Source organism: Pelophylax lessonae (assembly GCF_965119305.1).
Source record: "Pelophylax lessonae genome assembly, chromosome: 12".
Classification (NCBI taxonomy): Eukaryota; Metazoa; Chordata; class Amphibia; order Anura; family Ranidae; genus Pelophylax; species Pelophylax lessonae.
In genome coordinates this window covers 198,257,924-198,284,474 of record NC_138779.1, presented here as the reverse complement: position 1 = coordinate 198,284,474, position 26,551 = coordinate 198,257,924, and the positions used below count along the sequence as shown (strand labels likewise).

General features: G+C 44.2%; 1 protein-coding gene across 2 annotated transcripts in view; it reads right to left on the bottom strand.

Moving 5' to 3' along the window:
• PHLDB3 (pleckstrin homology like domain family B member 3) overlaps positions 1–26,042 on the bottom strand; it is a 66,245-nt gene extending 40,203 nt beyond the window's left edge. The window contains exons 1-2 of one of the 2 annotated variants that reach the window (XM_082273657.1): positions 25,818–26,042; positions 4,512–4,643 (exon numbers count right to left, since the gene is read on the bottom strand). In XM_082273657.1, coding sequence (XP_082129783.1) covers positions 4,512–4,643; positions 25,818–26,039 — 354 coding nt within the window. In that variant the 5' untranslated portion in view covers positions 26,040–26,042. The remainder of the gene's footprint in view (positions 1–4,511; positions 4,644–25,817) is intronic. The other variant, XM_082273658.1, reaches the window with a different exon arrangement.
• Positions 26,043–26,551: the final 509 nt, after the last annotated feature.

Genomic DNA, 26,551 nt, shown 5'->3' with positions numbered 1-26,551 from the left:
GTTTTGCATATGTTGTGGCCCCAGCATTTTAAACTCAGGGAGCAGAGTTTGACAGGTGTCACAGCCTGTCAAACTCGCCCATTGAGTTCAATGGGGCTGCACCGCAACTGCGTGCACAGCAATTGCAGCATGGTAGTATGGCACTACAGGGATTTCCCATGATGCTCAACTACACTGCAGAGTGCACGTGCATCATGAGAAATATAGTTCCAAAACATCTGGGGTGACAAGGTTCACCATTACTACCTTAGGGTATTAGGACAGCCATGGGTTCCAGAGGTCGGCAAGGTGTTTGCTCAAGGACATTGGTGTGCGTGATGGTCCTTGCCGGATCCGCAACGCTGCCCCCCCCATCATTGAATTTTTTTTGCACCCAGATCTGAGATGATCATCATGTGCTCACTGTCACTGCCTCGCCGGCCGGAGTCGCCTCCCGCCGCTCCCTGCAGACAGTCCCGCTTCCCGCTGGCCAGCCCCCAGCGCCTCCCCTGGGCTGTAATCCTCCTCCAACCTGCTGCCCGTGTCTGCCATGCCCGCCGCCAGTCTCAGCAGCAGTGCACAGCATGCCCCAGCCCGCCCGGGCCCCAGCTTCTCATGAGAGATGCGAGTAAGTCAACTCTTCATTAGTTCTGCACTGTATGTGTCCTCCTATAAACAGCGAGTCCAGAATTTATAATCAGATCATTAAAGGAGATCTATGGGGGACCCTGCCTTGTCTGCTCTAAAGAGGGATCTATGGAGGACCCTATGTGGCCTTCTCTAATGGGTGATCTATGGAGGACCCTATGTGGCCTGCTCTAAAGGAGGATCTATGGAGGATCCTATGTGGCCTGCTCTAAAGGGGGATCTATGGAGGACCCTATGTGTCCTGCTCTAAAGGGGGATCTATGGAGGACCCTATGTGGTCTGCTCTAAAGGGGGATCTATGGAGCACCCTATGTGGCCTGCTCTAAAGGGGGATCTATGGAGGACCCTATGTGGCCTGCTCTAAAGGGGGATCTATGGAGGACCCTATGTGGCCTGCTCTAAAGGGGGATCTATGGAGGACCCTATGTGTCCTGCTCTAAAGGGGGATCTATGGAGGACCCTATGTGGTCTGCTCTAAAGGGGGATCTATGGAGCACCCTATGTGGCCTGCTCTAAAGGGGGATCTATGGAGGACCCTATGTGGCCTGCTCTAAAGGGGGATCTATGGAGGACCCTATGTGGCCTGCTCTAAAGGGGGATCTATGGAGGACCCTATGTGGCCTGCTCTAAAGGGGGATCTATGGAGGACCCTATGTGGTCTGCTCTAAAGGGGGATCTATGGAGGACCCTATGTTGTCTGCTCCAAAGGGGGATCTATGGAGGACCCTATGTGGTCTGCTCTAAAGGGGGATCTATGGAGGGCCCTATGTGACCTTTTCTCTAAAGGGGATCTATGGAGGACCCTATGTGGCCTGCTTTAAAGGTGGGATCTATGGAGGTCCCTATGTGGCCTGCTCCAAAGGGGGATCTATGGAGGTCCCTATGTGGCCTGCTCCAAAGGGGGAACTATGGAGGACCCTATGTGGTCTGCTCCAAAGGGGGAACTATGGAGGACCCTATGTGGCCTGCTCTAAAGGGGGATCTATGGAGGACCCTATGTGGCCTGCTCTAAAGGGGGATCTATGGAGGACCCTATGTGGCCTGCTCTAAAGGGGGATCTATGGAGGACCCTATGTGGCCTGCTCTAAAGGGGGATTTATGGAGGACCCTATGTGGCCTGCTCTAAAGAGGGATCTATGGAGGACCCCATGTGGCCTGCTCTGAAGGGAGATCTATGGCGGACGTGCTCTAATAAAGGGGGGATTATAGCCAGTAGTCAAGATTCCTCTATCCATGATGTTTAAAGCACAGATGGTGGAAATGTTTAGCCTGAATATTTGGTGACAATACTGCAGTGATTTCATATGCCATTGTCATATACACTAACCGGCCACTTTATTAGGTACATCTGTTCAATTGCTTGGTAACACAAATTGGTAATCAGCCAATCACATGGCAGCAACTCAATGCATTTAGGTATCTAGATGTGGTGAATATGGCTTACTAAAATTCAACGGTTCAGGCTGGGGGGGGTGTATAATAAAGTGATGTTTCTGGTGTGATAGAATGCAAATGACTGTCTTGTTTATTCGTTTTAGGACCGATATTCCCAGCCTGCAGTGCCATCTCTTTCCTCCTTCAGTTTCGGGTTCCTCCCCCCGGGGCGAGTGGTCTGGAAATTCTGGTTTGTCAGGGCGCGGAGGTGTGACGCAAAGCGGCTGGCATAGGGAATCCATTGTGACATGTGCAGGATGGGTCATGAAGGAAAGTTAAAAAAATAATAATAAATCAGGGAGGTAAAAAAAGGGGCACAAGGAATAAAAAGAGATTTCCTGCTCTGGTGAGTTGGGACAAAACCCCACAATGCAATAAAAGTCCTCCAAGTGGTTTTCTTTTCTCTCTTCAGTATATTGGCGCACACACTGTATACATATATAGGATTACAGAGACTCCGGATATACAACATCTGCTCAGAACAGCCGTGTACAATTGTTGGAAGCCCGACTGTTTGAGTAAATTATGCTCATATAAAATAGCTGTGTGTTTTTTTACCCCCTAAAGGTTTAAAAGATTCTGAAAAGAATAAAGTTTTTGGTTCTGTTTTGGATAGAGTAAAGAATTATATCTTTCAGGAGGGGGGAAAATGTCTGACTTGGAAGAGATTTTTTTTGCTGGTTGGGAAGGAGATGTTAGTTACTACAGACCCCCGCAACTCTGCATCACAAACTGCTGACCCCCTGCATCACACACTGCTGACCCCCGCAACTCTGCATCACACACTGCTGACCCCCTGCATCACACACTGCTGACCCCCTGCACTCTGCATTACACACTGCTGACCCCTGCATCACACACTGCTGACCCCCTGCATCACACACTGCTGACCCCCTGCATCACACACTGCTGACCCCCTGCATCACACACTGCTGACCCCTTGCATCACACACTGCTGACCCCCTGCACTCTGCATTACACACTGCTGACCCCCTGCATCACACACTGCTGACCCCCTGCACTCTGCATCACACACTGCTGACCCCCTGCACTCTGCATTACACACTGCTGACCCCCTGCATCACACACTGCTGACCCCCTGCACTCTGCATTACACACTGCTGACCCCCTGCACTCTGCATTACACACTGCTGACCCCCTGCATCACACACTGCTGACCCCCTGCATCACACACTGCTGACCCCCTGCATCACACACTGCTGACCCCCTGCATCACACACTGCTGACCCCCTGCATCACACACTGCTGACCCCCTGCACTCTGCATTACACACTGCTGACCACCCTGCATCACACACTGCTGACCCCCCTGCACTCAGCATAACACACTTCTGACCCCTGCACTCAACATCACATGCCCTATTGACCGCTGCACTCTGTGTTACCTAATCCTGACCTCTGTACTCTGACTTACTACTGACCTCTGCACTCTTCAAACCTTACTTACATTAAAAATAGGGCCTTTTTAAGTTATCTCCATATAACAAAAGGGTGCTGCACCCTGGTAATCGTTGATCTCCTCCATGTGGTTCAGGTAGATCTCTACCTTTCCAGGGTTCCCTACCCCTGAGTGTACCTTTCCAGGGTTACTTACCCCTGAGTCTACCTTTCCAGGGTTACCTACCCCCGGGGCAACCTTTCCAGGGTTACCTACCCCCTGGGCCACCTTTCCAGGGTTACCTACCCCAGAGTCTACCTTTCCAGGGTTACCTACCCCCGGGGCCACCTTTCCAGGGTTACCTACCCCCGGGGCCACCTTTCCAGGGTTACCTACCCCCGGGGCCACCTTTCCAGGGTTACCTACCCCCGGGGCTACCCTTCCAGGGTTACCTACCCCTGAGTCTACCTTTCCAGGGTTACCTACCCCTGAGTCTACCTTTCCAGGGTTACCTACCCCTGAGTCTACCTTTCCAGGGTTACCTACCCCTGAGTCTACCTTCCCAGGGTTACCTACCCCTGAGTCTACCTTCCCAGGGTTACCTACCCCTGAGTCTACCTTCCCAGGGTTACCTACCCCTGAGTCTACCTTCCCAGGGTTGCCTACCCCTGAGTCTACCTTCCCAGGGTTGCCTACCCCTGAGTCTACCTTCCCTGGGTTACCTACCCCTGAGTCTACCTTCCCTGGGTTACCTACCCCTAGGTCTACCTTTCTAGGGTTACCTACCCCTGGGTCTACCTTTCCAGGGTCACCCACTCCTGGGTTTACCTTTCCAGGGTTACCTACCCCTGGGTCTACCCTTCCATGGTTATCTACTCCTGGGTCTACCTTTCCAGGGTCACCCACTCCTGGGTTTACCTTTCCAGGGTTACCTACTCCTGGTCTAGACGAACATACTGATCAGTGAAATTCATCCTTTTCTTGATGTTGGATGTTTTCAGCCATTATAAGAAATGTATTGATGTTCACAATGGTTCCATTATTTGGGTTACCTCGATTTTCAGCTCACGTCTCTGCAGCTGCAGCTCTCGGATGTCCTGTTCCAGCTGGGAGATTCTGCCCATGACTTTCATCTGTTCGTCCTCCAGCCGCCGCTCGACCTGAGCGCTCGCCGCCTCTGTATGCTGGGGGGACAGAGAAGAAACCCTGCTTATACCAATGTTCCTTTCATCTCAAGTTCTTCATCTCTACAACAACTATCAGTGTACAGTAAATAACCGGCTTTATCCTTTCTACCAAAAGCCAACAACCTGCGTTCTCTAGCACCAACCCATGGGCCATCCTAGGCTGGGGTCCCTTGTGTGAGACATCTTCCTGCTGGAATAAACTTGCAGCTTGACCCTAAAGAGACCCTGTCACTGGACCATTCATTGCACCAATAAACTTCCCATAAGATTATATTTGCATTTCATGAATTTTATGCCAGTTATTTACCTGTAAAAGCCTCCCTTGTGTACATACCCAAAAGCCCTGAGACTGCTGCTGGCGCTGCCATCTTGGATGCAATGTCAGTAGCCCCAACAGATTCAGATGTCACTCAAATAGCACTATTATTGCCCTTCACATCTCAGCCACATATTAGGTTATGAAGGAAAATTAAGGGAGGGTTGGAGGAGCTGGGCCAGCACAGACAGTAGTTGGACTGAGCCCCCAGAAGAGAGCTACGGTGTGCAAGCAGCAAGTAGGGAAGATTCAAATTTCCTAGCAAGTTCAAAGGCACAGTGCAAGTGGTTACAAAATGATTAATATAAATAAGATATTTAAAATATTGAAATATTTTATTTTAAATGCTTAAAGTCAAAAATTATTAAATATTTTTTTCTGTGCTTTTTACCTGCATTTCTTCAAGTCCATGACCAGAAATTTTGGGTCCCACCATCAGTCATCTAAAAATTTGTGAGGTTTGATACACAGTAAAAGATAACCCCCGCCAATCACTGAATTACTGCACCCCCTGCAGTCCTTTGGAGGTACAGCTTTGCTGCACAGTAAGTCACCTTTGCTGCTGGCACTTCCCATCCCCTTGTTTTTGCAATCTCATTCACCTCTCTGGATATTTCCTTTTTATTTAAAAAAAAAAAAAAAAGTGTCAGTTATTTTCAGTGAAGTCCAATTAGTATTGAAACCTCCAGCCACTGCTTAAAAAAAGCTCCTTATCCATGTTGTAAAGCTTTGTGTTACATTTTAGCAGGTGGTTAAATGAAATAATAAAATATGTATATAATTCTTTTGTATTAAAAAAAAAAATATACTTCTGCATTTTAAATTTATTTTTATTTTTTTAAATGCAGAAGTATATACATAATGGTTACCATTTCAGCGAACTTTCCACTAAAAAGCAAAAAACTCCATTTTAAAATCTCTTCCAAAAAAATAAAGAGCTTTATTTTAGCTGTTATTGCAATTTTCAAATCACATTGGACTACACTGAAAAGAACTGACACTTATAAAAATAAATAAATAAATAAATAATTTTAAGTGTCAGTTATTTTCAGTGTAGTCCAATGTGATTTGAAAATTGCAATCACAGCTAAAATAAAGCGCTTTATTCTTTTGGAAGAGATTTTAAAATGAAGTTTGTTGCATTTTAGTGGAGAGTTCGCTGAAACGGTAACCATTATGTATATATACTTCTGCATTTTAAAAATTCTGCATTATTCCACCACCAAAAAAAAAAAAAATGTAAAATGCAGAAGTATATACATAATGGTTACTGTTTTAGCAAACTTTCCACTAAAATGCAACAAACTCCATTTTCAAATCTCTTCCAAGGGATAAGGAGTTTTATTTAAGCCATTACTGCAATTTTCAAATCCCATTGAACTCGCTTGAAAATAACTGACCCCTTTTTTTTTTTTAAATACAAAAGAAGTATATACATATTTTATTATTTCATTGAACCACCTGCTAAAATGCATCAGACCCCATTCACAAAGCTTTACTACAAGGATAAGGAGATTTAAACTGTGGCTTCAGTTTTCAAATCACATTGGACTACACTGAAAATAACTGACTTTTTTATTATTACAAAAGAAGGTCAGTTATTTTCAGTGTAGTCCAATGTGATTTGAAAACTGAAGCCACAGTTTAAAGCTCCTTATCCTTGTGGTAAAGATTTGTGGATGGAGCCTATTGAATTTTACTGGATGGTTTGTGGAAATCGTAACCAGTATAGAACAACCAATAGGATTGGCTGCACAGGAAAGGTATTGCATTGTCCTGTATAGGCAGCCTACAGTTTATGAGTTTTAGGAGTGCACATGGTCCATTTTTTTATTTATTTTTTAACTTTACAAGTTGTTTAAGTGAAGTTGATATGACACATGCTTTGTACCTGACAAATGATCCTACTAATCACACGCCATAACCTTGTCTGAATGGAATTGTAAAAGAAAGGAGACTGTTCCTTCCCTGGCGACTCCCATCAGTGTAGTCATCAGGTCCTCCTGACCCGACAACATGACACATTTCACAGCGATCCGTCATCCAGAGACACATTGTGTAATCTATAACCTGGAGTCCACTGACATCCTATTAATACTGTCCTAAATCTCATGCTCCAATTACTTGTCTTTATTGTCTGCATTGTGTATGGAGTCATATAAACACAGAGGTGACACCGCCAATTACTGACAACAATAGGATCCATAAAAGTAAACATTCTTTTTTTTTTATATATGACCTTTATATAAGTGTGAACAGCTTTATATAAGCAACATAAACGGGAGGATAATTACACTTTAAGCTCCCGCATTCACAGTAATTCCTTTCCACCACTAGATGTCCTCAGTCTTCCAGATCGAATTACACCCAGCTCAATGCTACTGGCTTGGCTCTCTCTGGCTTCAATACTTTGGCTCTCTGAAATCAATACTCCTAATCCTAAGTATAGGATACACAGTATCTCACAAAAGTGAGTACACCCCTCACATTTTTGTAAATATTTTATTCTATCTTTTGTGAAAGGAGCTTTAGCTCCTCTTGCCATATTTATTAGTGGCCGCATACAACGTCTCTACATAGGAAGCAACTTTCCTCAACGCATTTCACCACCTCTGGTTTGCTCACATAGATGGGGGAAATCCTCAGTCAGCAGTGACGAAATGCGTAGAGCACGTTCAAGTACTGCATTTTGGCACGTTTGGTGACGCATATGTTTTGTGCGTTTTGTCGCAGGACTTGCTACTCACTTTTGGAGTGCCGTTAAGAAATAATGGCGCTGCTAGAGCGTCTAAGCGCATTTTTCAAACTTTTGCGAAAATGCAAACAGAGACGTGCATTTCCGCTAACCGCCTGTGAACGCAGACTTATACTCGGTGTGAATTGTTCTTGTGGGGGCCATACATACACAAAGCCAATCAACGTCTGAGAGATTAATTGAGGCTGGGTACACACTGATGCGTCAAACCGCATCTGATTCACACAGGAATCGCACCACATTGCTGTGCTAATCACATGCGATTCTGAACCCATTATTTGTATGGCTCCAATCCCACCACATTCCTGTGCTAATCACATGCGATTCTGAGTCCATTATTTATATGGCTCCAATCGCATCACATTCCTGTGCTAATCACATGCGATTCCGAGTCCATTATTTGTATGGCTTCAATCGAACCACATTCCTGCGCTAAATCACATGTGATTCCGAGTCCATTATTTGTATGGCTCAAATCACATCCACACAAAAGTGCAAGTACCTTTTTTCTTTTTTTACGCCCTGGATTCGGATTCCTTCAGATACCTATGCAATCCGATTCTAGCTAACGCGCCACAACCTGCTTTTGGGGGTGTCGTTAACTTTTAACTGACACCCACAGACTGCTATGCGGTGTGATGAGGGAAACGCAGCAATTTCTGTGTGTTTCCTCCATCCCATCATTGTGATCCGAGTGCCGGTTCACATATATGCAATGTCAGACATTGTATGCGATTCGGAGCGCACTGCTCTGCAAATCCCATGCAATGTCTGTGTGATGCAAATTCAGCCATACAATTTGCATTGGATTCGGACACAACTCGCACAGGACCCTTTTTTGGGTCTGCACCAGAATCGGATCGCATGAGTGTTCACGCCTATGCGATCCAATTAATGTCCGAACTGACAGTTTGCACTGCAATAGGCAAACTGATCTGGGGGTGTCATTAACTTCGTAGTGACACTCCCAGCGATTAGCATATGGCAGTGTGAATTGCCTGCGATTCGAGTGCGAAACGGGAACCCGCAGTGGATTTGCAGGGTTCCCGCATCACATATGTGTGAACCGGGACTTTGGGTCGATTGATGGCTGTTTTTTCATGTAGATCGGTTGCAAGTGATTCACAAGCGTGAAAAAAAAAAAAAAAAATGCCAACGATAGACCCTAAGTCCCGGTTCACATATATGCGATGTCAGACATTGTATGCAATTCGGAGTGCACTGCTCTGGAAATCCCATGTGATGTCTGTGCGATGCAAATTCAGCCATACAGATTGTATGGCTGAATTTGCATCGGATTCGGACACAACTCGCACAGGACCCTTTTTTGGATCGGATCGCATGGCAGTTCACACCTATGCGATCCAATTCATGTCCGAACTGATCGTTCGCACTGCGATATGTGAACTGATCTGGGGGTGTCGGTAACTTTGTATTGACACCCCCAGCAATTCGCATATTGCAGTGTGAACTGCCTGCGATTTGAATGCGATGCGGGAATCCGCAGTGGATTCGCAGGGCTCCCGCATCCCATATGTGTGAACCGGGACTCAGACATGGATTGGTTCGGTTTTATTGCATGGTGTACAGCCACCATTAGGCTGATCATTCGCTATTAAATCTGATTGTACAATCGCCTTTAGATCTTCCAAATACGTTGTACAAGGAGCCACCTGATTGGATAGCACTTCAAATTACATCATTATGGCAAGTCTAAACACTTCAACACGGCGTCCTATCACGTATCAGCCTGCATGGGCGGATTGTGATGTGTATGGGGAGCCTTACTTTGATTGGATACAGATTTACTTGGATAGCTTCAGGAACCTAAATCTAAAGGTGATTGTATAGAGATTGTACAGAGCATGGCCAGCTTTAGGTGTTAAATGCTGCCAGTCCACAAAGGGTGAGTCAGCCAAGTGTCTGGGCTGTACAGATACGGCTTCAGGGCTGGGACAAGGGGTGGACAGGGGGACGACTGCCCTGGGCGCATTGGGTTATTGTAGGGATGGGGGCACCCTGACCCTAAGGTAAGAGGGGTGGGGGTTGGCATATTTGCCCTGGGTGCTGGATGACCTTGTCCTGGAACTGGCCGGGTGTAGCGGCGATATGACGCAGGCTGATACAGGACAGGCGCCGTGTTAAAGTGACTCTGACAAGTTGGAGGGTGAAGGTGACAATCCCCATCCCAAGCGTCCTCCATCACTGACACGCTGAGCTGCTGATCTCCTCCAGTCACGTTGGAGGTGACTCAGCGGAGGGGCTACCGGGAAATCTCAGCCTCCCACCACCATGGCGAAGAAACCATCGGGCAGACGGCCAACTGCACTCTGAGCTCATCTCCTATTCCGGGAAACCCAAATCTGCTGTCCAAACACCGAGAACAACTACAAGTCCCAGCATGTCCACACTCCCGACCGACTGTTTGGAGATCGTTTAGAAGAATCCTGCTAAGTGGTGAGTTAAATTCTTAGTGATAAAAGCCAGACAGAGGATTTAACCCTTCCCCATTTGCTGCAACTCAATATTAAAAACCTGACGGAGCAAGCAGGAAAGGGTTAAATCCTCTGTGAGCTTTTCATTGCTGGAATGAAAAAAAGCGGGGAAGGGTTAAATCCTCTGTTGGGTTTTTCTTGCGGAGTTGGAACAAGCAAGGAAGGGTTAAATCCTCACTAATAAAAGCCTGACAGAGGATTTAACCCTTCCTTGCTTGTTCCAACTCCGCAAGAAAAACGTAACAGAGGATTTAACCCTTTCCCACTTGCTGCAACTCAATATTAAAAACCAGCTGGAGCAAGCAGGGAAGGTTTACATCCTAACTAGTAAAAGCTTGACAGACGATTTAACCCTTCCCCATTTGCTGCAACTCAATATTAAAATCCTGACGGAGCTGGAGCAAGCAGGGAAGGGTTAAATCCTCTGAGCTTTTCATTGTTGGGGTGGAACAAGCAGGGAAGGGTTACATCCTCACTAGTAAAAACCTGACAGTGGATTTAACCCTCCCCCACTTATTGCAACTCAATATTTAAAACTTGCTGGAGTAAGAAGGGAAGGGTTAAATCCTCGGTGGGGTTTTCATTGCTGGGGTGGAGCAAGCAAGGAAGGGTTATATCCTCACTAGTAAAAACCTGACAAAGGATGTAACCCTTCGCCACTTGCTGCAACTCAATTTTAAAACCTGATGGAACTGGAGAAAGCAGTGAAGGGTTAAATCCTCTGTGAGGTTTTCATTGCTGGGGTGGAACAAGCAGGGAAGGGTTACATCCTCTGTTGGGTTTTTCTTGCCAAGTTGGAACAAGCAAGAAAGGGTTAAATCCTCTCTAATAAAAACCTGACGGAGGATTTAACCCTTCCCCACTTGCTGCAACTCCATATTAAAAACCTGCTGGAGCAAGCAGGGAAGGGTTACATCCTAACTAGTAAAAGCTTGACCGACGATTTAACCCTTTCCCATTTACTGCAACTCAATATTAAAATTCTGACAGAGGTGGAGCAAGCAGGAAAGGGTTAAATTCTCTGAGGTTTTCATTGCTGGGGTGGAACAAGCAGGGAAGGGTTACATCCTCGGCTGGGTTTACCTTGCCAAGTTGGAACAAGCCGAAAAGGGTAAATTCTCACTAATTAAAACCTGACAGGGGATTTAACCCTTCCCCACTTGCTGCAACTCAATAATAAAAACCTGAATGAGTTGGAACAAGCAGGAAAGGGTTACATCCTCACTAGTAAAAACCTGACAGAGGATTTAACCCGTCCCCACTTGTTGCAACTTAATTTTAAAAACATGACAGAGCAAGCAGGGAAGGGTTAAATCCTTGCAATATAATACATAGGGTTTAGTCTTTTTTTTATGGTGTCTCCACTAGGGAGATTTTTCCCTACTTCCTGTCTTAGTGACTACAGCTAATAAAACAGGAAGTGAGGGAGTCCTCCCAAAGGGTACAGCACAGCAATATAAACCTGACAGAGGTTATAACCCTTTCCTATTCTATAGGGAAAAAAAAAAAAAAAAACTACATCCAGAGCTGGAGCATGAAAGGAAGAAGCAGCACAAGGGACCAATCAGGTCCTGAGCTGACCAGAAGAATGCGGATAGGAGGAAGAGAAATCAAAGTGACATTCAGATGGACTCAATGTGCTGCTTCTCACAGGGGAGGGTCCTGGGCTCAGAGGAAGTGGTTTAATTGATGATGGCTGTCAGACTGAGGGCTTCTAGTGGCAGAAAAGAATACTGCAGGGGATATTTCTTGATTGAAGGAGGTTATTACAGCAAAAGCTGGTCTTGTTATTTTCTCTTTTAGCAGGCTATTCATTTTTATCTTATGCTGTCTGTCAGAATGAGGACATCTAGTGGCAGGAAAGAATACTGCAGGGGGATCTCTGAAATGAAGGTGATTATTGCAGCAAAAGCTGGTTTTGTTCTGTTAATCAGCTATTCATTTTTATCTTATGCTGTCTGTCAGAATGAGGACATCAAGTGGCAGAAAAGAATACTGCAAGGGAAATCTCTGAATTGAAGGTGATTATTGAAGCAATATCTGTTTTTTTTTTTTTTTGTCATAATTGGCTATTCATTTTTATTTTAGCTGTCTGTCAGACTGAGGACATCCAGTGGCAGAGAAGAATATTGCAAGGGGAAAAAAAATCTCTGGAATGAAGGTGATTATTGCTGCAAAATCTGGTTTTGTTCCTTTAACCGGCTATTCATTTTTCATCATATATGGCTGTCAGAATGAGGACATCTAGTGGTCAGAAAAGAATACTGGGGGGGGGGGGTCTCTGGATTGAAGGTGATTATTGTAGCAAAAGCTTGTTTTGTTCTGTTAACCGGCTATTCATTTTTATCTTATGCTGTCTGTCAGAATGAGGACATCTAGTGGTAGGAAAAGAAAACTGCAAGGGAAATCTCTGAATTAAGGTGAATATTGCAGCAAAATCTGTTTTTTTTTTTATAATGGGCTCTTTCATTTTTATTTTTGGCTGTCTGTCAAGACTGAGGACATCTAGTGGCAGAAAAGAATACTGTAAGAGGAAAAAAATCTCTGGATTGAAGGTGATTATTGCTGCAAAAGCTGGTTTTGTTCCTTTAACCGGCTAATTATTTTTAGCATATACTGGCTTTCAGAATGAGGCCATCTAGTGGTAAGAAAATAATACTGCAAGGGAAATCTCTGAATTGAATGTGATTATTGCAGCAAAATCGTTTTTCTTTTTTTTTTATAATGGGCTATTCAATTTTATTTAATGCTGTCTGTCAGACTGAGGACATCTAGTGGCAGAAAGAAATACTGCAAGAGGAAAAAAATCTCTGGAATGAAGGCGAATATTGCAGCAGAAACTGGTTTTAATATTTTATCTTTTAAGGAACTATTCATTTTTAATTTTGTTATTTTTGGCTGGAGTTCTGCTTTAGGTAAGGATCACAGCCCACGTACACTTTTTTTTTTTTTTTTTAAGAGGCAAGAGGAAGCACGCTATGTCAATATTTAGAAAAATGTAAATTTTATAGGACCGCGGATAGAGAATATCCGTCCACATGTAATCCCATCCGCTATCCGCCTCCAGTCTTAGTGGTGACGCTGAGGTCAAAATTCAGCACAGAGCGATGTCCGTCCAACACTCAAAATTTCAGCAACTTTACAGAATGTGACTTTACATCATCAATGGAGGAGGTTGGGGTCATCCATACATTGGATTGGACTGCAACACTGGAAACTTGCTGAATGATACAATTAAATGTGGGAAACATTTACACTGAGAATCCAGCTATGAAATCCCCAACACAAAACCTCCATGAGAAAAATACAATCTGGCTGCCATTGCTGACAGCTCCTTATAAACATGATGCTTGCCTGGCTGCCATGTTCATTTATTTAAAGTGACACTAAACAATATCCTTATTCTTATATACAGTATCTCACAAAAGTGAGTACACCCCTCACATTTTTGTAAATATTTTATGATATCTTTTCACGTGACAACACTGAAGAAATGACACTTTGCTACAATGTAAAGTAGTGAGTGTACAGCTTGTATAACAGTGTAAATTTGCTGTCCCCTCAAAATAACTCAACACACAGCCATTAATGTCTAAACTGCTGGCAACAAAAGTGAGTACACCCCTAAGTGGAAATGTCCAAATTGGGCCCAAAGTGTCAATATTTTGTGTGGCCACCATTATTTTCCAGCACTGCATTAACCCTCTTGGGCATGGAGTTCACCAGAGCTTCACAGGTTGCCACTGGAGTCCTCTTCCACTCCTCCATGATGACATCACAGAGCTGGTGGATGTTAGAGACCTTGAGCTTCTCCACCTTCCATTTGAGGATGCCCCACAGATGCTCAATATGGTTTAGGTCTGGAGACATGCTTGGCCAGTCCATTACCTTTACCCTCAGCTTCTTTAGCAAGGTAGTGGTCATCTTGGAGGTGTGTTTGGGGTCGTTATTTTGGAATACTGCCCTGTGGCCCAGTCTCTGAAGGGAGGGGATCATGCTATGCTTCAGTATGTCACAGTACATGTTGGCATTCATGGTTCCCTCAATGAACTGTAGCTCCCCAGTACCGGCAGCACTCATGCAGCCCCAGACCATGACACTCCGACCACCATGCTTGACTGTAGGCAAAACACAATTGTCTTTGTACTCCTCACCTGGTTGCCGCCACACACGCTTGACACCATCTGAACCAAATAAGTTTATCTTGGTCTCATCAGACCACAGGATATGGTTCCAGTACTCCATGTCCTTAGTCTGCTTGTCTTCAGCAAACTGTTTGTGGACTTTCTTGTGCATCATCTTTGGAAGAGGCTTCCTTCTGGGATGACAGCCATGCAGACCAATTTGATCCATGTGCGGCGTTTGGTCTGAGCACTGACAGGCTGACCCCCCCACCCCTTCAACCTCTGCAGCAATGCTGGCAGCACTCATACATCTATTTCCCAAAGACAACCTCTGGATATGACGCTGAGCATGTGAACTCAACTTCTTTGGTGGACCATGGCGAGGCCTGTTCTGAGTGGAACCTGTCCTGTTAAACCGCTGTATGGTCTTGGCCACCGTGCTGCAGCTCAGCTTCAGGGTCTTGGCAATCTTCTTATAACCTAGGCCATCTTTTTGTAGAGCAAAAATTATTTTTTTCAGATCCTCAGAGAGTTCTTTGCCATGAGGTGCCATGTTGAACTTCCAGTGACCAGTATGAGAGAGTGAGAGCGATAACACCAAATTTACCACACCTGCTCCCCATTTACACCTGAGACCTTGTAACACTAACGAGTCACATGACACCGGGGAGGGGAAATTGCTAATTGGGCCCAATTTGGACATTGTCACTTAGGGGTGTACTCACTTTTGTTGCCAGCGGTTTAGACATTAATGGCTGTGTGTTGAGTTATTTTGAGGGGACAGCAAATTTACACTGTTATACAAGCTGTACACTCACTACTTTACATTGTAGCAAAGTGTCATTTCTTCAGTGTTGTCACATGAAAAGATATAATAAAATATTTACAGAAATGTGAGGGGTGTACTCACTTTTGTGAGATAATGTATATAGTTTGCGGCTATCAGGAAATATATTTAAATAAAAGTTTTTAAAAAAGTTTCAGCTTTAAATGCCAGTAGGTTGCTGGGTAAAAAAAAAAGTGAAAGTCTAAATAATATTCGGCATTATTACTCCAAAAGAAAGGCAGCACTATAAATGTCTGCTCACAGCATAAACATGCTCACATGGCTAGAACAATAACACGTGTTTATGCCATGATCATGCAGTGGAAGATCTGGCTGCCAGGCAATGCCTATGGAATCTGGGACTAGACCGGGACGGTACCACTTTAAATGAGCCATCATTTTCCGTAGGAGAGGCGTGGAGGGAGGAACGCAGATCTCACAAACGCCTCTTTTTCTGTCCAAATCTGACACCTGTAATTATTTTTATGATCTACTCTTGCAACCCGTCACATCGGGGATTTGGGAGGGTTTTTAATAGCCGCCTTGTCAAATTTTTGATGAAGCAGACAATAAAAAAAAAGTGCGCAGTCACCTGACACCTTCATGAAATTTATTGTAGGGGGGGAGGGGCGGCACTGAATCAATGTAAGCTGGCGGCAGACCCACAAGGTAGATCCACCACCATCACAATAGATAATTAGGTAATTGCACTGACTTGTTCATGACTACCTGCTCAGCAACCCCTGCCAGCTTTTTACTGCTGTCTGTCTTTCTTCGGCTGATAATCTCACTGATGGCAGCTGGTGGTTTAATGTGAGAGATGGGTGACAGTTCTGGAGCTTGCACCTTTAAGCGGAGTTCCACTCAAAAGTGGAATTTGCGCTCATCTGTCTCCCCTATCCCCCTCCGGTGCCACATTTGGCACCTTTCAGGGGGGGGGGGTGCGGGTAGCCGTTTTTGACAGGTACCCTGTCGCCACTTCCGTCGGACCTCGCCGCACCACGTCAGAAGTTCGGCCCCCTCCTCCTCTGCCAGTAAGAGCAGACTTGCCAACTGTCCCGTTTTTGCCGTGACAGTCCCGGCAAATAGGAGCCTGTCCCGGGTAATTTACATTGTCCCTGGAAGCGCCCGTTAATCGGGATGCCCGTAAATGTCACGCAGAAGTAGTGCAGCTGAATGGGAGAATTATTCCAACTCTGCTACTTTGGCCTTAAGTTTGAAATTCCCTTTTCAATTTCCTGTAATTCTCTCTATATTGAGTAAATCCTATAATCTGATAAGTAGGCAGAGATTAATTATGCGGCGTGGGCGGAGCTTAAGGGAAGTGGGTGTGGTAAGTAATTGATCGCTGCGCTGCAAAGTGTCCCTGGAAATTTTTTTCAAATGTTGGAAACTATGTGAGAGTGCAGCGTGCATCGCGCATGCGCAGTAGGCCCCGTTTTCCAGTGTTTTTAAGCTTTTATCAAAGTTCAAACGTTTTGCAGCTGAAAAACGCCTCCTAAAACTCACTAGTTCTGGGTTTTTTTCCAGCCAGAAAACGCCCCTGCTAAAAACTGCTGATAACAGCCTTGTGTGTGCATGGACACATAGGAGAACGTGCTGGGGGGGGTTTACTGGCTGCAGAAAAAAAATGTCTGACGCCAAACACAGCCGCTGTAAAAAAATCCTGTGTGCATGAGGCCTAAAAGGTAGAACTAAAGTAAAACTTTTTTTTTTCCATTTTGGATAAGCGTAAGGGAGGGTTATAACCCTTGCCAGTTTTTTGTTTTGCAATCTGTGTCCCCATTGGGGAGATTTCACATTCACTTCCTGTCCCACTGTCACAACATGAAGTCAGAGGAAATCCCTTCAAAGTGAGAGAATCCCTGGTTGCCGTCAGAATTCGTGTCTCCCTCAATGTCAGATGACAACCAAAAATTTGGGATTTTCTTTCATGTTAACGGTCACTGGGACAAATAGAGAGGGTGAATCTCTGTGAACACGGGAGCACGGACAGCATTAAAGACTGGACAGGTGTGGTATAAATCCACCCCACAGATATGAGTGGTTGTGTAGCACCATCCTAGTTAGGTACTAGATTGCTAGGTAAATTTAGCCTTTCTTACGTGGCTCTTCTGTAATCAGGGAAGAGCAGCTGTTAATTGTTGGGGCTGATCAGGGACTCGCAATCTGCAGACTTGATTACTTCTTCCTGCCTTCTGGGAGGTTCCAGAACATAGGAGTGAAGTTAGTTAAGTGAGTAGCTTGAATATGTATTCCATCGGCCATAACCCACAAGTCCATCGGCCATAACCCACAAGTCCATCGGCCATAACCCACAAGTCCATCGGCCATAACCCACAAGTCCATCGGCCATAACCCACAAGTCCATCGGCCATAACCCACAAATCCATCGGCCATAACCCACAAGTCCATCGGCCATAACCCACAAGTCCATCGGTCATAACCCACAAGTCCACCACCGCTCATAACCCACAAGTCCATCGGCCATAACCCACAAGTCCATCGGCCATAACCCACAAGTCCATCGGCCATAACCCACAAATCCATCGGCCATAACCCACAAATCCATCGGCCATAACCCACAAGTCCATCGGCCATAACCCACAAGTCCATCGGTCATAACCCACAAGTCCACCACCGCTCATAACCCACAAGTCCATCGGCCATAACCCACAAGTCCATCGGCCATAACCCACAAATCCATCGGCCATAACCCACAAATCCATCGGCCATAACCCACAAGTCCATCGGCCATAACCCACAAATCCATCGGCCATAACCCACAAATCCATCGGCCATAACCCACAAATCCATCGGCCATAACCCACAAATCCATCGGCCATAACCCACAAGTCCATCGACCATAACCCACAAGTCCACCGCCCATAACATACAAGTCCACCACCGCTCATAACCCACAAGTCCACCGCTCATAACTCACAGTCCACTCAAAGCTAGTCAAGGACTCGGGAAGTCCAAAGGGAACATTAGAAAAAGCAAAAACAGAGGGAGCACCAACCTTTTCTTTAGAATAGGTATACATCTGGACTCAAATATTACGATGTGGTAGCTTCTAGACTCATTCATCTTTAGTCCAACCCAAAGTAATCATGGGAATCTTTGCAGTGTAAAAGCTGCCCAATGGCCAGATTATTCATAGTCAGACTTCTATCTGGACTAAAATATTACAGTGGGGTGCCTTACCTCTAGACTAGGTTAATCCACAGCTCAAAGAAAACCTTGGACACTTCCAGAGGAACCTTGGGGTTCTATGAAATGGTTGAGAATGAATGACCTCTGTGATCGTAGTCAAATCTGACTGCTCATTCTAAACAAAGATGAACGAAGCATGGTGCCCAAATTCTAGATTTATTCCTCTTTAGTCCAACCCAAGGTGACAGTGTTTAGAAGCTGCCCAATGGCCAGATTATCCATTGGAGGTCAGTGAGAAGAATGCAACCTCTACAGTGGTGGTCAGAATGCCACCCTTAGCCAGGTAAAAACAAATCATTGTCATATTGCTGGTTCTGCAAGAACCGTCAGAACTATGCAAGAACCATCAGATGGGAGGTTCATGGCTCAAGGAACCCCTAGACCAGTGATGGCGAACCTTGGCACCCCAGATGTTTTGGAACTACATTTTCCATGATGCTCATGCACTCTGTAGTGTAGTTGAGCATTATGGGAAATGTAGTTCCAAAACATCTGGGGTGCCAAGGTTCGCCATCACTGCCCTAGACACTTCCAGGGGAACCTTGGTTGAGAATGGAGGACCTCTGTGGTCATGATCAAATCTGACTGTTCATCCTAAATAAAGATGAACAAAGCATGGTGCCAGGATATACATAGGCCTACTACCATTATACTCTGGGATGATACCAAGAATACGAAATTGATAAGACTCCAAGAATTCAGTTAAGCTTTTGGGGCCAGTTCACACCACAAAAATGCACTCCGGATATGTTCTGGATGAGTTTTTGCTTACAGTTCACACCACACGCAGTTCCGGTGCATTTTTGTTACATTTTGCTATGTTCCATTACAGTTCTGTGCAAAAAAAAATGCAGCATGTTCAACTTTTTCTTTCTGCCCTGGAAATGGACTTGAACTGACTGCACCGGTGTGAACTAGGGCCATTGGAATACATAGTAAAAACCCCGAACTGGATGTGAACTAGCACTCAAAGTCAAGACAGGCCCATACATAGACCAATTGCTGGCAAAGAAGGCCAAAAACAACTCTTATCTATAGGTAATCTGTCCCAATATTTGGTAGTTTGGATGTTTTTTTTTTTTTTTAAACTAATTGTTTTACTTTTCAAAAACTAGACTAGGTGCTATGTTCTGTTTTTAGATTCAAACAGTACTAAGCAATCTTAGGAGAAACATCTCCCCCATTCCATAACATCCTGATAAGAGCATGCCATGCATTTTGATGTTCTACTTTGTACCCTCACCGCGTACCATCTCCAGGGGTTTGCCATTGTAGAGAAAACCTTAAAAGCAAAACTTGAAACGTGTTAATTAAAATGCAAGAGCCCCTCCAGGCCTTTACACATTATGAGGATTTTAGCAAATGACAATTCAGACTCTATAGAGGCTATTCTTGTTCTCTTGCCAAAATCCTCCACAACGACGAGCACTATTTGCATGACGACTCCCAGGGCTGTAATACGAAACACTGCGCTACCAAAAGCGAACTAGATTTGTAATAACATTGCATTATAAAAATAGCCGGTTCACCAGGCATGCAAAATGTTATTTTTAAAAATGAATGAATCCGGGGATTTCTCTCAATTTATTTTCTGACAATACCAGTCTTTGAGTGTGTCTCTACCCCAGAGCCCATACAGCTTAATACAGACATTTCTATATTCAACCAGCACTCTGGCATCCGAAATGGTAGCATAAACCTGGATTACCGGTTTTATGTGGAATGTATTGTGTTTTGTATACATCTCCGTTATTTATAATGTTCAAGACTAATACAATCTACACTGGAAACATTTTTTTCAATGTTTATTTGTAAAATATTTTAGAGACACAAAAATAGATATAAAAATCAGCTTCAAGACATATGAACGCAAACTAAGTCCTATTTTTAGTTTTTAATAGAATATGGCAGTGGTAACATAGTAACATAGTGAGTGAGGTTGAAAAAAGACATCAGTCCATCCAGTTCAACCTATAATGTGTGTGTTTGCTGTTAACCGTACATTGTATACCCCTGTATGTTGTACATTGTATACCCCTGTATGTTGTGGTCTTTAAGGTGTACATCTAATAGTTTTTTGAAACTATCGATGCTCCCTGCTGATACCACTGCTTGTGGAAGAGAATTCCACATCCTTGCTGCTCTGACAGTAAAGAACCCACTACGTACTTTAAGGTTAAACCCCCTTTCCTCTAGTTTTAGTGAGTGGCCAGGTGTCTTATTGTATCTCCTTTCTCTGAATAGTTTGTTCCTTATGCTAGGGTCGCCAGTACAGTATTTGTACATTGATATCATATCCCCCCTCAATCGTCTCTTCTCCAGAGAGAATAAGTTCAGTGCTTGTAGTCTTTCCTCATAGCGGATGTCCTCCATTCCCCTAATTATTTTTGTTGCCCTTCTCTGGACTTTCTCCAGTTCCAGCACATCCTTCCTGAGGACCGGTGCCCAGAACTGGACGGAATACTCCCGATGTGGCCGGACCAGAGTCTTGTAGAGAGGGAGAATAATCTCTTTATTTCTGGAGTGAATCCCCTTTTTTATACATCCCAGTATTCTGTTGGCTTTGCTTGCAGCGGCTTGGCATTGCATGCCACTGCCAAGCCTGTTGTCTACCAGTACCCCCAGGTCCTTTTCCATCTTAGATTCACCCAGAGTTTCCCCCCCTAGTGAAAAGCTTGCTTTCTGGTTTCTGGCACCCAAGTGCATTACTTTACATTTTTCAACATTAAACCTCATCTGCCATGTAGTTGCCCACCCCATTATTTTTTTTAGGTCCGCTTGTAAGGTTTCCACATCCTGCATAGAAGATATTGGCATTGGTGGTCAACTCCCTTAAAATAGCGAGCCTCAAGTGGGGCCCCTGACATCACCAGAGGGCCACGCATAAAATTTTTAAAGCTATCAAAAGCTGTTAAGACTGCAGTTGGGCAACAGGAGATAGTCAAAGACTATGAAAATGCTACAGAAGATGGCCATAGACCATGCAAAAGCTACAAGAGAGAGAGCAGAGACCATGGAGAAGCTACAAAAGATGATCAGAGACCATAAAAATGATACAAGAAGACCATACTCTATGGAAAGGCTTAAAATGATGGTCAGAGATCATGGAGGTGCTTGAAGAGATGGTTAGAGACTATGAAACTGCTTCCAGAGATGGTCAGAGACAATGGAAATGCTTCAAGAGATGGTCAGATACCATGGAAATGCTTCAAGAGATGGTCAGAGACCATGGAAAAGCTACAAGAGATGGTCAGAGACCATGGAAATGCTTCAAGACATGGTCAGAGACCATGGAAATGCTTCAAGACATGATCAGAGACCATGGAAATGCGTCAAGAGATGGCCAGAGACCATGGAAATGCTTCAAGAGATGATCAGAGACCATGAAAATGATACAAGACTAGACTCTATGGAAAGGCTTAAAAAGATGGTCAGAGATCATGGAGGTGCTTGAAGAGATGGTTAGAGACTATGAAACTGCTTCCAGAGATGGTCAGAGACCATGGAAATGCTTCAAGACATGGTCAGAGACCATGAAAATGCTTCAAGACATGGTCAGAGACCATGGAAATGCTTCAAGACATGATCAGAGACCATGGAAATGCGTCAAAAGATGGCCAGAGACCATGGAAATGCTTCAAGAGATGGTCAGAGACCATGAAAATGATACAAGAGAAGACTAGACTCTATGGAAATGCTTAAAAAGATGGTCAGAGATCATGGAGGTGCTTGAAGAGATGGTTAGAGACTATGAAACTGCTTCCAGAGATGGTCAGAGACCATGGAAATTCTTCAAGACATGGTCAGAGACCATGGAAATGCTTCAAGAGGTGGCCAGAGACCATAGAAATGCTACAAGAGATGGTCAGAGACTATGCAAATTCTACAAGAGAAGACTAGACTCTATGGAAATGCTTAAAGAGCTGGTCAGAGACTATGAAAATGCTTCAAGAGATGGTCAGAGACCATGGAAATGCTTTCAGAGATGGTCAGATACTACTGAAATGCTACAAGAGAAGGCCAGACTCTGCAAATTCTTTGAGAAGGTCACAAACCATGAAATGACTACAAGAGAGATGGCCAGAGACCGTGGAAATGCTTCTTCTGCAGACGTTCCAATGAATTTCTTTCTTTCACTGCCTGTCCTGAAAACACAACAGGCTTAGATACTTTAAAGCTGAACTCTAGGGAAAGGAAAACATTTTCCTTGAAGTGGAGATGCCCCTGCATTGCAAGGATTCAATACTCATTTGTGTCTAGGGGGCAAGAAAAATAAAATAACTTTTACTCACCCAAACCTCCATTCCTTCAGGCACCCTCTGGGCCATAAGACCAGCTATCCTTTGGTGGTCGCAGGTCCTCTGATGTCATCAAGTACAACGCAGAGCCCTGCATTGAATGTGAGGTTGGCGAGGGACAGTCCACCCCTGGACTAGTATAGGGGGTCCCCCAGCATTTAACCCTTGCAGTGCAGTGGCAGCCAAACTGCAAGGGGGGATTGTTCCTCCTTTCCCTGGAGATGGGCTTTAAAAATGAAATTAGAACTGTCCTAGACCATTATATTTTCTCTTCCGCGTGGCTCCCACTACGCAAGCCATGTACCATACTACCAAGTCTGTCCCTCTTCAAAAGTTTATTTATGGTCACTTGTGGGAAACTTCCTGTTCCGAACGCCTGGCAGTCCCCTATTTTAACTACCAAGTGGGAGAATGAAAAAGCCCCGTCCATATTTAAATGGCGTGTCCGGCAAACTATCGCCCTTAAAAGAGTTAATTTGCTGGAAGAGTTCTAGAATGTCAGGAGCGACCAATTCTTCTTCTTCAGTATTTAAGGACTATTTGTTTTAAGCAAGATGAATGAGAGCTACAGTTCCGCTTTCAGAGGGTGAGAAATGTAAGAGGACGGCGGCCTTGTGGTTACTTCAAGGACAACCCCAACCAGATAAATTATACATCTGAAACACATCAAGAAGAACGGTTTTTGCTGCTAAATTATTTTTAAAGGAAATGCACATTTGCGTGGAATCTGCCTACTGCTGTTTTATGGCTGCACAGCGAAGGCGACAATTTTTAGAACTTGAAATGCTGCAAACACTGTGCCACTGCCCCGCCTCCTCACCTGCTTACATCACCACACTGGCAACACCTATCCTGACCTCTTTATTCTGTTGGTCCACCTATTTACCAGCCTCTCCATACAGGGCAGCCACTCCCACACCAGGTCTGTAAAGCGAGGCCTATACTCAGGCTAGGTTTGAATTTTTGCTTTGCACGAATTCGCACAAAATTGCACATTTTCCCACCACACACACAGAAACGCACAGCGGGTGCCATTAAGGCTAGTTTTACACTTTGTGCGCCTACATGCAGTTCTACATGTAGCCCATTAAAACAAATGGGCTGTCTTACGTGTGAGAAATGCTCAAAAGTTAATCTAGCTAGTGGTTTTATATATTTTTTCTTTATTTTGGGTTTTCATTTAGATTCGTTATTTTATATTTTTACTTTATTTTTTATTCATTTCAATGGGCTGCCCTGCGCACGAGAAATGCTAAAAAGAACTTCCTGACCATTTTGAGAGATCGTGCCACTCTAAAATGCATGGCGCTGTGGCACCATGTGTTAGGGTACACAGGAAGCCGTGCAAGTTAATGGCGGCTACGCGTTTCTATGCATTGCGCAAAAGCACGTGTTCCTGCAACGCACAAACGTGAATCTAGCCCCATTCTTAATGCCATCCCCATGCATCTGGGAACCGGATATCAAAATGCATGGTGCCGCAACACTACATGCATGGTTGCGTCACCAGGGTCAGCTTTTGAGCATTTTTTGTGCATAGGGCAACCCACTGAGATGAATAAAATATAAAATCAAATAAAAATCTAATACACCAAGTCTATAATGAATCATAAAATAAAACCATATAACACACACATATTTTGTATACATTATTACATTATGTGTGTGTATAGGTATATATATATATATATATATATATATATATATATATATATATATATATACACATACATACACACACACACACACATACATACATATATACACACACACATACATATATATTTATTAGAATATATAGAATAGAAACTACTAATGGCAGCAATTGTATTCTTATCAGCCCCCTCTCCCTAAAGGGCAGGCAGGCCCCACCATGTCTGTAAAGCGAGACCCATACGCATCTGGGAACACGCATGTCCAAATGCATAGTGCCGCAATTTCTCTAAAAAGGGTCAGAACTTTCTTTTGAGCATTTCTCGACCATAGGGCAGCCCATTGGAATGAATAAAATATTAAATAAAATAAAAATATTAAATAAATCCAAAATAAAACATAAAATAAAACATCAAAATCTAAAATTAAATATTCATAGAAAAATAAATATTATATATATATATATATATATATATATATATATATATATATATATATATATATACACACACACATACATACATATACACACATTACATACAGTATATGTACACACACACACTCTGTATATGTGTGTGTGTGTATATATATATATATATATATATATATATATATATATATATATATATATATATATATATATATATATATATATATATATATATATATATATATATAATATTTATTTTTATATGAATATTTAATTTTAGATTTGTTGTTTTATTTCGGATTTATTTAATATTTTTATTTGAATATTTTATATATATAAATAATCACTACATTTACTTATCCTGTATATTTAAAAGTAGATGTACTGTAGCTGGCATTTCTGTCCCACATGCTATACAAGGTTGATATCCTGTAGACAGTGACCATAGTTTCTGAGCCCGCAATAATTTTCCTGGCCTCAGCTCCACCTCCAGATGCACCTGCATTGCCACATCTCCAGTGCTGGCAACACAGGGGCCTGGTCGCAGGTGGTTGCCTTTTTCGGTCTACCCTTCGGCCAGGCACCAGTGTTGTCGACGCTGGAGATATGGCAATGCAGGAGTGTCTGGCCTTTTTGCTTTTTGGCCTCCCAGCAATGCCTTCAGACACACTTGCATAGTCATATCTCCAGCACAGGCAACACAGGTGCTTGGCCGAAGGGTTGACAGAAGAGGTGACAACCTTGGGCACTGCAGCAGAAAGGGAGTGCAAGGAGGACAGGACCCTCAATCCATGCTACTGAAGTGGAGGCGGAACTTCAGCCTTTTTGCCTGTAATGCTAAAGGACCTTGACCCGGCATTGCAGGTGCCCTGAGACACCAGACAATGGCCAACTGGACAAGTATGATCCAGCCACCCAACAATCGTTCTTGAACAAGTACGAGGGTTTGCATTAGGCAAGGTGGCAGGGGACACTGGCACAGGAAACCCAATGAATAGGGAGATAGAAGAAGTCGCTTACTCTTGCCCGATAGTACATTTTAGTGCAGAGGAACTTACCTGAGCGCTCTCTGTGCTGCTGGTCTCTTCGTCATCGGTGCTGTCGGTGACCCTCCCTCCCTCTGAAGATGTTGAGTCCCCTTCCACCTCCTCCACCGGGGGCTCCCACAGGCTTTCCTCCTTCCTTTCAGGGGACATGGATCTAGCTTTGCGATTGCCTGGTTCCAGGCGAAGGGGAAGCTCTGGCTGCCCCAGGAGTGTCCCTGGGCGTCCGACCACCATGGGTTACCACCCTGCCGAGAGAGGACAAAGAAGAAGAGTCATACAGAGAAGGTTCCTTCATGACTTCACTGGCATCCTGACTGCGCAGGACCCACAGTGCAAATATATTTTATATATGCAAAACTATTGCCTAAAAATAACAAACTTAACAATAGTACCTTAGTAGTAAACAGGGCTTTTTTTTTTTAGCAAGAACGTGGGGGGAGGGGGTTTTGGAATGCAACCTCCAGCACTGAAAGTAATCAAAGGCAATGGCTGGAGTGTGTTGGCTGCTGGGGATCTATTGTGGCTGAGGGGTCTACCCTTAAAGGATCTATTGTTGCTGGTCTGGAGGGGGGTCTTATGTTGCTGGAGGGTCAGTTGTTGAGGGGGGGCTCTACTGTTGAGGGTGGGGGTAACTGATGCTGGCTGCTGAGAGATCTATTGTTTCTTTGGAGGGGGTCGATTGTTCCTGGGGGGGGGGGGGGAGGAGGGTTTTTTTTTTTTTGCAGTTAAAGCTTAAAGTGGATCTG